The 18700-nt window shown below is 36.4% G+C and overlaps 1 protein-coding gene and 1 pseudogene across 3 annotated transcripts in view; both read right to left on the bottom strand.

The window, feature by feature from the left end:
* FAM81B (family with sequence similarity 81 member B) overlaps positions 1–18700 on the bottom strand; it is a 52658-nt gene that overhangs the window by 7288 nt on the left and 26670 nt on the right. For all 3 annotated transcript variants that reach the window (XM_017959732.2, XM_003899926.2, XM_017959733.2), the window contains exons 5-7: positions 16890–17008; positions 8543–8672; positions 6170–6276 (exon numbers count right to left, since the gene is read on the bottom strand). In XM_017959732.2, the coding sequence (XP_017815221.1) occupies positions 6170–6276; positions 8543–8672; positions 16890–17008 (356 nt within the window). The remainder of the gene's footprint in view (positions 1–6169; positions 6277–8542; positions 8673–16889; positions 17009–18700) is intronic.
* On the bottom strand, positions 2477–5133 carry LOC108586193 (annotated as a pseudogene).

Here is an 18700-nt window from a genome sequence, read left to right as displayed (position 1 = left end):
GAGACCTCACTAGGATGATGAGGGCTATTGGTTGTTTTTATGTTTTTGTTTTTAAGTGTTTATGCTGATTTAATCAAATTAAAATATACACCGAGAGCAATTGCAAGGGAGAAAGTTACAAAAGAGTGAAGGAAAGCTGAGTGAAGATCTACAGACACAGCAGAGCACAAGGAATAGAGCTGCAGTGAAGGATTAGTGGTGAAGGCAGCCAGGGTCTGCCTTCCTTGGTCATGGATGACGTACAGAAATGAGAATGTAGCTCTATCCTAGGCCAGTTTTGCCAGTGCACTTATGTCCCAAAACCAGTGTCTTGTGTTAAAAAAATCTATTGAATGAACTTTTCCAAGATTTTGAATTCTTGGAAACTATTACTGCTGGCAGCCTCTCAAGAACTTAGACAGGGCTTTGACCAACTGTGAATGTAAAAAGAATTAGTGGCCTTTCATTTGCTGATAAACAGAAGATATTTTCAGTTTTTTTGTAATCATATTTGAAAAAGAGCTTAAGACAGACCATATGCTATTTTATTTTAGAGATTGAGTCTAAGATTCTAAGTTTCACATCAGAAACCAAAAATTAGTTCCAAGAAATACTGTTTTTCTACTAACTTTATACCTACAGATAGAACTCTCAAACTAATTTCTTCTTAATGTTTTATGATTTCTAATTAGTGACACTAAAAATCAATTCTGCCTCTACTCTGATAGAAAGACTTTTGTTTCTTGGATATTCCGAATTGTTCAAATCCCAATACATTCATAGCCTGTTTCCCAGCCACCCAAGTCAATGTGGTCTTTCCATTTTTAAAATTTCTGTGGTAGAATTAGTTTTCAATAGATAGAATTGTGAGATGGAGACATCATGAATTGATCAAAACAATTTGAGCTTTAGAATCAGACACTTTCTAGCTGTGTGATTTTGGGCAAATTAATCTCCATGGTTGTAGATATCCTCATCTTTAAGATAGGGATAAATAAGAGCTACCCTGCAGAGCCGGGTGCATTGAGTATCTGCAGCGCTAGTGGTTGGTAGGCATTCATTAATGACAATTACTATATTTATTGTTTCTGCCTATTGATATATCATCTCATTTAACATTGTCTTAACTTTTGCTTTTCCTGTGTTTAGCTTTTCACTTACGTTTTTTCTTCCCAACTGTAAGTGGCAAGGATTATGTTTGGATATTCTAAAACACAATGTACATAATATAGGTGCTCAAAAATCATTCATTCATTCATTGGCGTCTACTTCTGTTTCAATGTGCTGGGTGCTAAAGATACAAAGGTGAATGTGACCTATCTCTGCACTGGGTAATTTTTAACTTTCTATTGTGGTAGTGTTTTCAAAGTTGGATGATATTATTTGAGTCTATGCATTTGCTTTGTTGACCAAATACTTTTTCTTTTCTTATAAATCACTGTCTACTAAACAAGCATCAGCAGTAAGAGCTATCTAGGGAGTGACTATTAAGGGCTTCCCCTGCCAAACCCTTGTTAAAAGACAGCTTTATTTCCTGATGGCCAAGACTTTTGCTATGTAAGCACTAAGTAGTTGGCTTAGGACATTACTTAGCAGAAGCTCTGAGGATGATCCTTCTGAGGAGGAGGAACAGTGGAGGGGTTCAATGTATGTCTTTGTCGGATCCAGTGATGAGTGCCCAAATCCCAGCAATTCACTGGAAAACCGTCAGAAAACATTGTAGCTTTTAAATTCAATATAAGTTTAGTTGACCATTAAACTTGAATTTGTAAATGTTTCTAAATGGGAAGATTGCCTATTTAACCTTTTTTTTTTTAAATTCGCAGACATAGTTTATTTATTTATTTAGATACAGAGTCTCACTCTGTTGCAAGGCTGGAGTGCAGTGTGGCATGATCTCTGCTCACTGCAACCTCCACCTCCCGGGTTCAAATGATTCTCTGCCTCAGCCTCCTGAGTAGGTGAGACTATAGGCGCGCGCCACCACACCCGGCTAATTTTTGTATTTTTAGGAGAGGCGGGGTTTCACCATGTTGGCCAGGATGCTCTCCATCTCTTGACCTCTTGATCCGCCTGCCTTGGCCTCCCAAAGTGCTGGGATTACAGGCATGAGCCATCAAGCCCGGCCAGATGCATAGTTTTAATTTTGAAAAATGCGCATGTCAACTTTGAGGTGTCTCAGCTGCTGTTTCTGGTGCTCAGCCGCCAGGAATGGTGGCTATGGAAGCCAAGGTTCTTTGTATGTTTTGGCCACTGGTATCATTTTGACAACCTGCCTTAACAGGTTTTGATTGTATCTTGGCAAGTGAGGTGACATGAAAGCCATCGTCTTGGATTTCAATTTACTAATGAGGATGGCGGTGGAGATGGAATTACCTCGGCGTTTTGAAGGCATTTGCTCCTGGATTCCTTGTCAAGACACCTGCGAGTAGGTGTGGCACGGGGAAACCTTTTCAGTATTGCTCTTCTCTTCTTTCCCACCCTCAAGGTACCTGGGTCATTTTCCATGATTGACATCTGGTAACCACAGAGGTACCCTGAGTGAAGGTGGACCCGGCCTGCAGCAGCTCTGCTCTTTTTTTCCTACTTTCCTAAACTTTATTAGAAAAAAAAGCACTAGAACATAGTCACTTTTCTGGGATTCCTCCCCCAAAATGTGACGTTTGATTTCCAAACATGCCAGAAGTGTACATGGTTCCCAGTTGTACTAAATAGGTGAGAAGCTGAAGTCCTAAAGTGTTCATCTTCCAACTTCTCCCAATCTGTGGTCAGCAATAATTGTCTGAACAGCTACTATGGCTTCATTAATTTTTGTCTGTAGCTCTCTGAGCTCTTCTATATGCAGCAATTGCAGAATTTGAGCAGCTACATTAAGAACTGCATCTCCTGCATCAAAACCAATAATATTTTGTTTAAAGCAACAGGCAAACCCTCTTTTGTTTGATTTGCCTTAGCAACTGCACCCTGTGTCAGGTGCTCCTGAGCCAAAATTCGAATTGCCTTAAGCATTACCAGGTGATCATCATGACATTGAATCTGAAGCAGGTTAGCCTTCACACCAGCCTTAACATCAGGATTATTTACGTGCAAATTGATCAACGGTTCTGCATTTTTAGTTGCATTGTCAGCAGTTTTTGCATAATCAGGTAGTAAGTCCTTGTATTTTCCAACATTATCTCCATATTCAAGCCTAACAGCTAAAGAAACCAGTCAACAGCTTCTTGTTGATCTTGAATCTTGAAAGGACAGTCAACATCTCTGAGACACTTTTCAAAGAACTTGGGCCAGTCACTGCTGTGGATGTTTCTTAAATTACCTGTCTTCAATCTTGTAGTGTCTAATTTTCTGGTCTTCAAGCCAAACAAAGGTTAACCTTAACCTTGCTAAAAGACTTTTTTAGAGACTGGGTCTTGCTCTGTCACCCAGACTGGCATGCAGTGGTGCAATGATAGCTCATCGTGACCCAAACTCCTGGGCTTAAGTGATCCTCCTTGCCTCAGCCTCCTGGGTAGCTGGGACTACAGGTGTGTGCCACCGTGCCTGACTAAACTTAACCTTTAATGTTATTAAAACACTTTTATTTAAAAGTTAATCTCTTTATTCAGAGAAATTTCTTTCTTAAAAAAAAGCAAATTCTACACATTATCTACTTTATTTTTAAATTTATATGTACCTCAAAATCCTAACATCAGCGACAATTTACTTTTTTCTTAAGTAGTAGAACTACTTATTCTTATTTTTGTTCAAAGTTAACCTTGTTAAAAACTAAATCCAGTGCACTAGATTGAAACAGAAGTGCTCTGGAAAAAACAAAAACAAAAACAAAAAAAACCCTGTCTTTCTCTTTGAGCAAAATACATTTTCAATACATATCTCAGTCAAATGGTTAATATCTCTAATGTGAAAGAATCCTACACATTGATAAGAAAATGACAAAAATCCCAATACAAAATTTGATAAATAATAATGGGCAATTCACAGAAAATTCAAATAGTAAAAAGGAATGCAAATTAAAACAGATGCTTTTTTCATCCTTTGGCCAGTATTAAAAAGAGAACACATTCATCATTGGTTAAAATGTAGAGAAAGGTCTTCTCATACATTGCTGGTGGAAGTGTAAAACCCTACAACATTTTAAAAAAGAAATTTATGAAATTAAAAAAAAATATATATATATATATACACTCTTTAACCTAGCAAGCTTGCCTATAGAAAATGAAAGTGCCAGTATTTAAGGATATCTAAGGATATACACATACTACATTTTTTTGTTTTTTGTGATGATCATAAACTAAACATAATCCATTCAGCAATAAGATAAATGGTTGAATTAATTATGGCACATATATAAGTTAAAAGATTGTACAGCTACAAAAATGTTAGAATATTTACTGATTTGGAGAGATATCCACTATGTACTAGAAAAATCAAAGAATTGAGTAATATGTATAGAAATTATTTTTAAAACCCATGCTTCCTCTATACATGTAATACATACATATCCTTTCTGTTATATATTTATATTAACAAGCAGGAAATTGAGGACGGCTACATCCCTGGTATTGATTAAAACAGAAGGCTGATATGCTGACCTCTTTTTTCACTGTTGCTGTTGTTGTTGTTTTTACAATTAATGCATATTTTTAATTTTTAAAACCGGAGAAAATTTAAATATAAAAGTCAGTTGTGTAAAAATGAATTATTAGAATTATTTGCCTGGGGAAAAGCGTGCTTTATAGATTCACTGTCACCTACTATAATACTACTGAAATGTTAAGACTTCACTACTTAAAGTGAGAAAAAGATTCAAGTTTACACTGTTATAAAAGTGTCCAGATTCAGATTTAACTACTCAGATGACTTTCCATAAGCCAAATTCTCACAGTACCAAACAGAAAAAATAAGCATCATCAGTAATGAAGCAGTTAACCCTGGATCTCAAACATTTCCTTTTTTTCTGTTTTCCACTTGTTAATATACCTCATCCCATTTCAGTTTATAAATCCCATCCCTTCCCTATACAATCAATTCTTAATCTGTATATCTAGAAACAGATTACTTTTCTACTTTTCCTTTGGACAGTTTTCTTTGTCTTAATTCCAAGCTAAAGGTATTAGATCTAGTATCACACAGCTATTCACCGAATACCCTCATTGTGCTAGAATTTAAGAAAGTAGGAATGCTTTCTTAGAATATGAAGAACATGGGTATTTTCTGTTTACTTGACAACTACTCCAAATTTTAGTGAGGACAATTGTTTTACATCAACTTGTAAGACACACATATTTCACATTTTAGCATCTCTAAAATCAAGAGCTATCTTAAAATGATGGTATGCTGTGGTTTAATTGTTAGCTTCATGTCTTACAGGTACAAAATTATAATGGTGCATGTTATATTCAGTGGCACTTAGATTTAATAAAATATAGTACAGACGGGAAAAAATGGAGAAAGTAGAGTATTATCAGGATACTGGATTTGACCAAGGCATTAAACCCAAATGGCATGAGACATAGAGGAAAAAGAATAAGAGTGTAAGGGACAGTAGATAGTATCCAAGTGACTAGAATTTCCCTCTGCCTGCACCACGACCCTGGGAAATGATGATCTTTTTTTTTTTTTTTTTTTTTTTAAAGAGAGATTTGATAATAAGGAAGCCAGTAATTTGAACATTTGTAGAGCCCTGTCTCCTTTACTGCTTTCTCCATTGAGTGGAGGAAAAAATTCAGTTTAAGATGGGGTAGAGACCAGTCTTAAAAAGAAATAATGTAAAGGAGTAAATAGAGGACCTTAGAAAGAATCTTAAAGGAAAAGCTTGTGTATCAAAATCATTTTTAAAAATATTTGATAATCTTGAGGAATGAAATTATTTTCCGTAGTGCTTTACTTTGAGACATTTTAATATAAAATTGATAATAAGTAAAAATTACAGGAAGGGCAAAAATGATTGTGTCAATTCAGTTGAGACATTGTGCAATCAAAGTGAATGACAAGATTAATCTTCATAATTCTTTTATTATAAATAATGTATAAATTACTTTAGTGTAGAATATTCTCTGTGTTAGTTCACTGCTTTATTTCTTGGCCAGGTTCAAATTCCTGGGATAGGTTTTTATTTCATGCTAATGCTTCATTAGTCAAAACTCTTTGGAATGCACTTAACAGAATTAAAAATCTTCTATTCACTTACTTGAATTCCAAAAGGTTCATTTCGTGGCGATAATCCCCCTGGACCATCTTTAACTTTGAGGTTTGCTCAGAACTGGCAGTCTCTATCTTTCCTAAGAGCTGCATCACCTAGTCAAAGTACAAGAGGGTTTTTTGTGTGCATATGAACAAAACCACCAGCATTCACATTAATATACTTTATTCCTTTCAGGAGCTGGGAAACAGATTTGAACGTAAAGCATGATTGCACTTGAAAATGCCTTGTGTTCAAATGAGTATTATAGTTATGCTATCTTCAAGGAAAGAATAATAGGGAGTGTTCCATTCTGTTGTGTAGAATATTCTTTTTGATCATAGGCCATCTAATGATATAACAAAAACATGCTATTTCCATTAGTTTGTTTATTAATCTGTTAATTTGATTATATCTTTACTTCTCTATTGTCTCCCCAGTTACAATACAAGATATGGTATGCTACTGCCACCATATCCTCAGTGCACATTAGGTGATCAATGGTAAATGATCAACAAATAAGTATTGAATAAATGTTTAAATACACAATCAGGCTCTGAGGAAAACACACATGACTGGCCCAAGATTTCCAGATAGTATTCTGACATGAACACAAATGAATCCCAAGTGAAATGACTTAGGGCATTTAAGGATAGGAAAAAAACAAATTCTAGTTTTAGAATTTAAGATTAGAGCACCTTCCAAATTGCCAGAAACATTGAGAAAGTTCCTTTATGTAAAAGAACTGGATTAAAAAATAGATGCAGAATTGCAATCCGTAATCATGCCTAAAGTAGTCACTTCTAAGGAGAATGAAACTACATGATTGGCTTTGGTCAAACAGAATTCAGCTGCTAATAAAGGTGGTCATAGGAGGAGAATGGTCATAGGAGGAGAATATAATAAAATTTAATAAAATGAGTTCTTATGAAAGAAAGAGGGGAGTAATGGAAGGATTTGAATAGTTAAGTGTTGGGTGGGCAACCAACAGTCCTTGAGTAGTTATTTACAGGAGAAAGATACACTTAAAACAGGCTAAAGATGGAAATGTTTGAAATAAAATAATAGGCAATTTATTATAAAGAGAAATTACAGGTAAAGGCAAAGGAAAAGAAAGCAGCAGAGCAATATTAACGTTAGGTAAAATATCACTTAAAGCAAAACACATTTAAAAATGGGACAAAGATGGTCATCTTTACAAATGAAGAGTAAAACTCATTGTGAAAATAGAGAGCTGTGAATATTTATACATTGAGCAAAAAAGTAACAATACATTAGTGATTTTAAATGACTTTTCTTGACTCTTTACTGGTCAAGTAAGTAAAATATAAATAATGATACAGGAAAATATAAAAACTATAAATGTATTTAATAGATTTATATACCAAACCATGTAACTTGGAAACAGCATTCTTTTTTTTTTCAATATGTTGTTGATATGATTGAGTACCTTGAAAAACAAAGAGAGTTTAAAAATTATTGGGCCTAATAAGATGGGTAAGAGGTAGATAAGGAAAGCCAGATGACAGATGAGACTAGAGGAAACTATGTGCTCAGTAACACCTGCTCTGGACTAACTGGCTCCCACCAACAAATAATCAAATGCCAAACTTTCATATTCCCAATTTCCAGAGGATTTCTACTTTGCTCTGCCCAGATGACTTCAGAGGAGAAGAGAAGTGATTGTTTTGCATAAGACATGTGACAAAGTGGAGCACAGAAAACTTGGCATTGGGCTGCACTTTAGTGAAACCATTGACTGGGAAGATGAAAAAGAGACACTTCAGGCAGAAAAGAGCACGAACTAGGGGAAGATGTGTAATATCTTGGTGTGAGTGGGGACCTACCTACAGGGAGCTCAGCATCACTGGACATAAAGGGTGAGTCAAGGAGCACAGTCAGTCTAGAGATGGCCTTTAAAATCCAGACCAACCAAAGGACTTACATGTTATTTTGTAAGAGATACAACCCATTGCAGGGCTTTAAGCAGGGATGTAACATGAACAATTCACATTTATGTTGGACTTTTAATAATAATAGCTTCCATAGGAAATTCTTTTGTTTATATTCCTTGGTTCCATAGTCTTTGAGTAAAAATCATTTTACTACTTCCAGAGAGTAAAACAATAACAGCAATGGTGGACTCAAGCAGTGTATGCTTAGAGTAGATGACTGTGTTGGAACACAGCAGACAATTCATTAAACATTTGTTGATTGAATTGACTGTTCCCACAGTGTACATGAGTGAGCTGTCAGAAGTACACCCTTTGGAAGAAAAGAGTTCTCTTAAAAAATTACCACCTGATTGGGCATTTTGATAAGCTATAATGATCTTACTTCTGGCAGTAACACATAATATGAGTCCCATCTATTTTCAGTTACCTTCATGTCCAAATTCTTGGAAAGGGTTTCCAGGGCGGGCATGAATTCTTGAATGGCTTTCTCAATTTGCCGGTACTCTTGCCTGAAGAAGTGAATGTCTCCAGAAAGCTTCACGATGCTTGAATCACATCTAATGGCAAGATGGAAATTGGTGTGAGATCAATATCTTTATAATATTTGTAATACTAGAGTAGACACCTGCACATTCATTTGATGGCCAAAGTTCTAAAGTCATTTGAAGAATGAGTTGGTAGATACTGGAGTGTATTCAGGAATCTCTTCATTTTTCTCTTCTCTTTCTGATGAGAGAGAAACCAGGTTGAATGCATTGGCTCAAACTAGAGCACCAACTTGAAATAGTTTAGATGGGGATATTGTGGTAAATTGAGGGAAATTTTATATTTTCAGCTTGATATTAACTTAGTCATAGGGAGTTATAGCAAATTTTGATGTTTTGGAAATACAGGCTGCTGCCTATGGTTAGGCAAAATTAAAATTTGTTCCACTTTTATATCATGTTCTAAATCCATTTTCCTCTCTTTATCCGCTCTTCTTGGCCCCCGGACTGTCAATTCTCCTTTGGCAAGAAAAGGTGTCCCAGCAACCCAAAATCTTCCAATCCATCTTCTCCAATTTCTCACCCTTTTAGCCTCAAACAAAACCCCTGTTCCTTGAATGGTCTCAGTCAGGCATTGCCATGTTAAGACAAAACCAATTCGCACTAACATATGAATGAAGCTTTGGTCCATAAAGTTGCATGTGATAATTTGCGGAAGGAATTCTGGTCAGAAGGAGCTAGTAAGGTGAGCTGAAGATTATCTTCCCAGTATGTTAGGGGAGATAACACACAGAACCACACCCTCACAGCCATTACCCTTGACTCTCTTGGGAGAGAGCAGGTTGTACAGTGTATTAATGGTCAATTTCTGTATATTTTCACATATGCATGAAGGATAGGTTGAAGAGCACTGAACGACTTTATCTTTTGTATATCTGAGTTATCAGGATTATTTTGATATTTGTCATTTTATAAAATAACTGTTTTGACTGTCATCAAATAATATTAATTAGGAAATACATTTTCATATTATTATGCTAAGTGATATAAATATTGTTTGCTTTATGACTTCAACATTTTTAGGATCCCAGAATGAATCTTTTTTCCTTAAAGTTTTTGGTGCAAAAGATTTGAGGCAAAGGTGAGTTAAGACGGCAATTTTGCCTGAGCATTTCTTTAAAATGATCCTGAAGGTATCCCTTTAGTATCACCCTTAAAGATGACTGTAGTGGAGGTGAAGAGGCTGCTGGGAGAAAAAACTAGGAATTAGTCTGATCAAGAATGGGAGCAGGATGGTAGGCACAACATTCCTTATCAAAAGATGTTTTGCACCTTTGCATATACGAACTGTCATTGTCAGAATGGCACCTCTATTGTTGGTTAGTTAGAATGTCCTGATTTGAGTCCGTATTAAGAGCCCCAAAAACTACTCAGGAGTGGCGGCTGCTGCTACCACTACTTCCTGCCATCTCCCTTCCATCCTTCTCTTGTTTCCCACCTTCAGGGACAGCAGGGTCTGTGCAGTGGAGGCCACTGGTTAAAAATGTGGTTTCTGGTGTCAGATAGACCATGCTTCTGCTACTTCCTAGGTTTATGATCTGGGACAAGCTTCTTAATGCCTACGGGTTTCAGTTTTCCTCATCTGAAACAAAGGGGTAATGATGCCATGGTCACTGCATACAGTTGCACAACTTGTCTACCACACAACTCCGGGGGTGCCAGAAACACATGGTTGACAATGCAAATAGTGTCTCCTGGAGTGCTCAGCCTTCAAAACTGTAAGTGGCTGTCCTGAATAGTGTTACTTTGTAGGTTATTTAGGGATGGAAGGAGGCGATGCATGCAAAGCATATAGCCAGTGCCTGACACAGGGGGAGCACCCACATAAGATTAGCAGCTAGGATTTATTTACTCATCTCGAGAGTTGCCGCCTATTCATTCTCACCTCCCCTAACCACCACCCACTAGCCTAATCCCACATGTTGAAGTCAAGGATTGATTCATAGCTTTTCAAAGCTGCACTCTATATTCCAAAAGGAGTTCCTCTGCCTACTCCTTCTTTAGAATGATTTTATTGTTTCTGTTAAAATAGTACATGACTGTTACAAAAAATTTCATATCATGCCTAAAAAACAAAGGTTAACATCTTCCCAAATCCTGCTTAAAAAGTAACATTATGAATATTTGATTATCATTCTGTTCATCATTATACATATATACTTAAAATGTATGTGTCCTTATAGAGATATATATATACACACATAGAGATAGGAAGGAAGAAACATAATTTAGAATACTGGGATTATATTACATGCATCAACTTTAAAATATTACAGGCCGGGCGCGGTGGCTCAAGCCTGTAATCCCAGCACTTTGGGAGGCCGAGACGGGCGGATCACGAGGTCAGGAGATCGAGACCATCCTGGCTAACAAGGTGAAACCCCGTCTCTACTAAAAAAAAATACAAAAAACTAGCCGGGCGAAGTGGCGGGCGCCTGTGGTCCCAGCTACTCGGGAGGCTGAGGCAGGAGAATGGCGTGAACCCGGGAGGCGGAGCTTGCAGTGAGCTGAGATCCGGCCACCGCACTCCAGCCTGGGCGACAGAGCCAGACTCAGTCTCAAAAAAAAAAAAAATAAATAAATAAAATAAAATAAAATAAAATAAAATAAAATATTACATTTAATTTTACTTTAACCTAAGAAAAGGTGATTGTAGCGAGAAATGAAGAAACCACTGAGTTTCAGATATGTATTTCTTCACTATGAGAGAGATTTCTTTTCTAAAAAAAGAAGCTATAAAAAGCTATCATAGATTGGAATTGTTATACTTGTCACAGCTACCATCTCAATACCAACTTTAGATATTACTAACTTTAGATATTATCGTTGACCATATGCCAAAAAATGGGAAAATAAATAAGTTTATATACTTGTGCCTTCAACATTAAAAAAATAACTTGCTAATTTAAAAATGTTAAATTTTATGACATTTGCACTGTGTTCTGTCACTAGAATGCCTATGGTTATTTAATGTTCACTTTATATGTAGATTAGACGTTCATTGATCATCCTTTCAAACCATGATTTCTTTTCTAAGATCCTTATTTTGATTTATTCCATGGTTGGCCAGAGTTTGTCATCCAGATTTTAAAATCAGGGCTCAGAAGAGCTAGAATTCTCAAGTTCTTGAGTGCTTGAGAATGCCTGACTTCTCTTGTGATTGAAAGGTAACTTAGTTGAGATAACATATTTTTTTTTCTTTCAGAACATGACAAACATCAATCCATTCTTTTCTAGCATTGGTTGAGGTGGAGAAGTCTGAGGTGATGACATTTCTTTCCTTTTTTATGAGACTTGCTTTGTCTACCTGGATGCTCTGTGAGTCTTTATCCTTGCTGTTCAGCAACTTCAACCAGGATATCTTGGTTTCATTGTTCTTATATCATTTTTTCCACGGTTACAGTGTTTCCTTTTAATCTATAGATTCAAATCTGTATTTCAGGAATGCTTTCTTCTCTTATATGCAGGATTTTTTTTTGAAGAATTTGTTCTGTTTCTTCTTTAGGGCCTTCTATTAGTTCTATGTTGGATGAGTTTTCCTTGTCTGTCATATGACAATTTTTCTACAATATTTTTTATATTGAAAAGTATCTCTTTTCATTTAGTGTGGTTTACTCATGTTTTTACTTTTTATAACTCATTATTTTTGGTTGCATTTGTTCTATTTTAGGAGTTTCTAAGGTAGATTAATCTTCATAATATCTTGACTTTTTCTTTTACCTATCCCTGAGCAATCCAGTTTATCTATCTCCTTTTGTTATCTGATAGTCTCTTTTGGAGGGAAACCCTTTTATACCTTACTTTGAAAATTATTATCTATTTTATCGAAGTGAAAGATGCCTGTAATTTGAAAGTTAATAATAACAAGTTGATAATAAACTACAGTGGTTTCTGACCCTTCCTCTTGCTGCCTCTCTCAGTTCCTCTCCCTAGTGGCAAGGGCCTGAAGGCTTTTGAGAATTCTGTTGCATAAAGTTAGGTTGTTCTCAGCTTATCCTACAACTTTAAAATTGGCCTTCATTCTGCTAAGGCAGTTTTCATGTTTCCATCTGCTTTCTAAGTTCCAAGATTTCCATGCTGATATCCCCAGTCCTTATGCGTTCATATTTTAAAGAGAAAATCTTTTTACTGTAGATTCAGTGGGGCTTTTGGAAGGGCCAAATTACATGTCACTGTTCACAAGTAACCTTTTTTTAAAAAAATAAAATTCTTTTTCTTTTGTTCTTAATTTCTTTGAAACCGGGAGAACTTTTGGTTTGAATTCTTCCTATACTTCTCTGGGTAGTTCCTTCATGAAGTATATTCACTAGTCTTTTGCTTATGTTTTTGTGTATCTATTATCTGTCTGTCTGTCATCTATCTATCTGTCTTCTGCCTATCTGGGGATGATAGTGGAGGTGATTCATATGCATGACTGCATTCTAACAATCACTATTATGGCTTTGAATGTTTCTGCTACCTGCAGAGGATCAGTGAGTGTGTTTGGTGGCAGGTAGATCGCATCCTCTATTCAGGCTTGCAGTATCAAATCTCTCTCCTTCCTCAGCCTGTTGCACTTCAGCCAGTTTCTCTCAGGTATAAGTGGGCAAGGAGGGAGGTCCTAGATGATAGGTATGATAAAGAACATGGTTGCATCTTTGGCTATACCTCCCAGCTGTTCAGTGTTGCTGACCTGAATCTCTAAGGGGACACGTCGTCTTTCTCCAATGACCCACCTGAGCCTCTGAGTAACGCTGCTTGATTCCATTTTGCCAATGTCTCTCAAAATGATGACTGTTGACTAGTGGGAAATCATTATGTTTAAAATCTGAGAAGGACTGTATCAGTCCAAACGTCACAATATTTGATAAGTGTGTTCTGTTTGTGGTTACTAGCTACAGCAACTTCCATATTATATTAAAGGTGGAGTTTTTGTTTTCCTCCTTTTCATTTTCACTGGCACTGAGTTGTCTCAAGTAAGAGGAGTGGAATAAAAGGTCTTTATTCTGCCCTCTGTAACCAAGACTGTTTCCTCTTAAGTGGTCAAAAGTTGATAATATCCATACTATATGTTTCTTTAAAGAACATGATTTTGCATTTAATCACAAATCAACAAAATTTATATATTTTTTCCCCCACATGTAGGTTTGTTCTGGAATCCTAAAGAGCCAAATGGGGCTAGAAAGTTGACCTCAGACTGCTGCTACGGATGGTAAGTCATATGCATCCCTAGGGTGCCCTTCGCATGCTCGCCTTTTCCTTTTTTGCACTTCATCTGAATCTCTAAGGGGATATGTCCTCTCTCTCTGATGACACACCCAAGCCTCTAGTCTATTAAATAAAGGACAGGGTGTCAAAAGCAGGCTGGCAACTTTGAGAACCTCGTCTCATTGGGAGGACTTACTTTTAAACAGCAATGTATTGCCATGGGAAATAAAGTGTAAAATTCAAATCTCATTGTAGTTATTAAATGTTGAGACTGATTTATGAAGCAGTAAAATGTTTGCTAGCAATTATGTTAAAACAACCAACTTAATTTTACTTATGCCAAAATGCTAATTGGAATAGAGGTCCCTCTATGTGGAAAGACAGTAATCAATCTGCCTTAGCTTGTCCATTAGTCATTTGCCTGGCAAAGGCACAGAAAAGGAACAGGAGAAGGAGGGTGAATTTAAGTCTCATGGCTCTTAGCCAAATTCTGTCTCAGATTGCCAAATAGATTTTAGAAATTTTCCATAAAAGGGAGACATTTCAAGTAAATATAAGACCTTGTACTAAAATCACTGCTTATGATTGAAGGGGAAGGTAAGCAAAAAGCTAGCAGAGCAAAAAGAATTGCACATCTTGATGTAATTTCATTGATCTCTTTGTTTCTTTGAGATCCATTTGCTCTTTTGTCTTGTAAATAGAACAGGGTTTACAAAAATAAAATAATTGGTTTGTAAGTGGTTTGCAGGAAGAAATAGTTGGTAGGAGTGTCGTCAGCATACCACCAAATTTAACTGAATTATATTTCATTTAAAACATGTTTGAAATTAGCCAGTCATGGTGGCATACACGTGTAATCCCAGGTACTCATGAGGCTGAGGCATGATGATTGTTTGAACCTGGGAGGACAAGGTTACAGTGAGCCAAGACTGCACCACTGCACTCCAGCCTGGGTGACAGAGTGAGACTCTGTCTCAAAAAAGAAACAAACAAAGAGACCATGTTTGGTTTTATCTTCTTTGCAAAATCTTGGCACACCTAAATAGGGTTATGGGTTTGCTGATATTTGTCTTGTTATCTTGTTTTGTAACTTACCCAAATATTACAAAACTTCTTTGGTATTGATCAAATATTAAATAATGAAATAAATATTTCTACATATATTTTATTTATATATTCATATACAATATAAATTCACCTCTTTATTCTCTGGACTGACCAGCAGTTATTTTTTTCTTTGATGAGAGTTTTTCAAACATACGTATTATTTCCTAGACAGCATCTTTTATTTTTAACAAGAATGAAGCCACACTCCAGAACTACAAAGTCTTTCCCAAAGCTACTAAGTCATTTATGTTGTGGGCCAACTAGAAACCTGGGCATCCTTGACACCTCCTCCCTTCCTCCCCTTTGAGCTCCATGCCCATTCCAGTTAATATCCTGATGGTGTCTCATACACAACATGGTGGAAACCAAACACTTTATTACTTCCTGTTTCTCTTTCCCCTTCCTTGTTATAATTGCTCCTTATTTCATATTTCCTTCTCTGTGGAATAACATGAGTATTCAACCAGTCTCCAAGCCCAGAAACTTTGGTCATTATCCTTGACCTCCCACTGCTTAATTCATCCTCCATGTTTATTCATGTACTAATCCTGTAGATTCTATTTCCTTAATGTCTGTGTTGTCTGTCGTCTGCTCTGGGCTTTCATGGCTAGTGCCTTGGTTTAGGCCCTGCCACTTCTCACCTGGATTGGTACAACAGCCTTCCTCTGATCTCCACATCCTCTTTTGTATCCTACCAATTCAGCTACAACTAGAATGTCACAAAACATGATATGCACCCCCTACTTAAAATTCCTCCATGGTCATTTATAACCTTCTACGTAAAGTGCCAACTCTTTACCTTAGCCTACAAGACCCCTCATCTTCCAGGTCTGGACTGCTTCTCTGGCTTCATGTCCCAACTTTCTCAAAATGCCTGCTCCAAAATGCCATAACCAAAATGCCATTCTCCCAGGTAGGCCCATGAACATGTCACAGGATCCTTCCCTCAGTTCTTTTGCATATATTATTCTTCCAGGTAAAGTGTCTTTCTCACTTTTCCTTATCTAGTTAACTGTTATAAATCCTTCAAAACTCAGCTCAAGTGTCACCTCCCCTGGGAAGCCTCTCTTCTGCATGGGTCTGATTTGGACATTTCCATAGCCTCCCAGACTTTTAGTATAGCATTCACTTCATGAGTTATTGATACAGCTTGTTTTCCCTGGTAGACTGTGAACAGCTATAGAAAGGAGAACGTGTTGCTGAATTCTAACACATGGCCTGGCATAAGATGAGTGCTTAATACATTTTTGTTGAATTAAATGGGTAAATACTCTAGGAGAGCTTTGTCTTAGGTAGTAATTATCTAATTTCAAGAGGATTAACCAGATGGAGACAGCAGTGTTACAGGAGAGAGGAATGAGGTACTGGCAAAAGACGTAGAGATGGAAAGGTGTCCACAGTCACCCATTCACAAGTCATCTTTGACGTGTCCACCAGAGTGGTCCTGCCATTCTCAATACCTACACATATTTGCTGAACTGCATACCATCAGTTCTTTTGATTTAGAAATCCTGTACAAAAGATGTTATTCAAAACTTTATTCATTTGGCAGTAAATCCCATCAGACTATTATAATCCTTGTATATTTTAAAAGTTTTACTCATTAGCATTTGACATATATGGGGATTTTGTACATGGTTATGAAGGTGTGTCTATGTATGGATGTTGGCATTTGGACAGTTGAGGCTGTAAAGACAGAACTCTGGTCACTTCCATCGGAACCAAACTGTGTAAGGGGTCTTTACAGAAACTTTGAATCTCACAGGTAGCGTGAAGCATTCAAAGTTCTATGGTACACTTTCTCAACTGCCATCTCATTAGTTTAGCTTAATGTGTAGACAATATCTTTTTTCTACAGCATGGAGCTTGTTTGGGAATGAGAATTCACTGGCCAAGAATTGACCGTTAAACATTAGTCAATATGCTTCTTCTCACCTGGCTACTCTTCCTCGAAGATCTCCAACTCCTTGTAAGTGTTTCATGTTTATCTCCTGTACTGCAAAGTTCGTTCCTGTGGCCGCCTGATCTCGAGCTCTTATTTGGTCTTCTAAAATCTGTAATTTTGAGTCAAATTTCCCATTAATTTCCCATCACACATGATAAGGAAACATCATTTAAAGCAGGGGTTACCTAATTGAATGCATTTTGTAGTTAGGCTGATGGTGTAAATGAGTGAGAGAGTCCTAGCTCAGAGAGAATTGATCTCTGCTAATTTATCTGAGGGACAGCAGTGGTTTGATTCTAGCTGATTATTGCCAGGTGGGAAAGATATTAAAGAAAGCTAGAAATCCAGATTTTATATGAAATTGCTCAAATTAACAATATTGGCATATTATTCAAGATCTTTTATAAACCATATATGGACCAAACAGAACATATTTATTGTGTTGATATGGTCATGGGTTGCCATTGGCCATCACCAACATAAAAGCTTTTCACAAAAATGCATTTCACAATTGGTGCCATAAGTTTGAAAAAGGATTTTTTTCGATATGGCATCAGGCAAGATTTTTTATGGATTGAACCAGAACCACAGTGAAGTTAACATAGTGCAAGCAAATCTGAATCAACCTGTTTAATACACAATGCAAAAGAGCTTATCTAGATTACTTAGAGAATATGAGAGATTTCTGGCTCATTCGTGTCCAGATTTTGTCCATGAATATTGTTAGTTATGTCTTTATTGTGTTTTGGTGTTCTGGAAATAGAACTGACTTTCTTGTACCACCAGGCTATTGGTCCCAAGAACCATGGTTTTTAATTTTTTGTACCCATTTATAAGTATTGGTTTAAAAAAATAAAAAAAATTCTGCTTGTCCATAGAAAAAAATTGTATTATACTTGACATTCAAATAAATTCCAATGTAAAGTGAAGACATATAAGAAATTGGTATTTACTAAGGAAAAAAGTGAGAGTTCTGTGTAGGCCTTTGGAAAACACAAATCTGTTACTTGGGGAGACATTTCGGTTTAAGTATTATATTTGACAAAGTCGTAAATTATGTTTAAACTATGGCTATGAATTTTACTAGGAAAGGAAGAATTTTTATAGCAAATAAATTATAGGAATTTCAAAGACCACAGACAGACTCTTGCTCATTTTTTAACTGGGATTGAGACAACCCAAGGGCAAATAAAGCCTTAATTGAAGTGTAAAAGTGTCAACAACACTAACTAGAGTTTGGTTTTTGTCTTTTTGCATGTATGCAGGTATTTTGTTTTCTGTTTTGGTAAAGTTAGTGATGAAAGGAAACTTACTCTACTATATACTAAAATATTTTCTAAAATAAGGATAAGTAAATCAGTGTAGTAAAGGTACATAGCTACCTGTGATGTCATGAAGACCTTGGAAAGTGTAAGAAAGGAACATACCCTATATGCAACGCATAGATCAATGGGGGAGTAATTTCACAATTGGGTTGGGGTCTCTAATTACTCAGAAAATAATTAATTTAGATCCTTACCTCATGTCATATATCATTATAGATTTCAGAAAAAAATAGATCTAAAATATTTTTAAAATTAAGCCATAAAAGTCACAGATAATAGAGGAGATTATTTTGGAACTTTCTAGTCTGAGAAGTATAGTAGTTCCCTCTTATCCAAGGGGGATACATTCTAAGACCTGCAGTGGATGCCCGAAACCTCAGATAGTACTGAACTCTATATATATTGTTTCTCCCTATACATACATACCTATGATAAAGTTTTTTATCAGTAAGAGATTAACAATATCTAAAAATAGA

Source organism: Papio anubis, chromosome 5 (genome assembly GCF_008728515.1).
Source record: "Papio anubis isolate 15944 chromosome 5, Panubis1.0, whole genome shotgun sequence".
NCBI classification, from domain to species: domain Eukaryota; kingdom Metazoa; phylum Chordata; class Mammalia; order Primates; family Cercopithecidae; genus Papio; species Papio anubis.
This window is presented reverse-complemented; position numbering and strand designations above follow the sequence as displayed.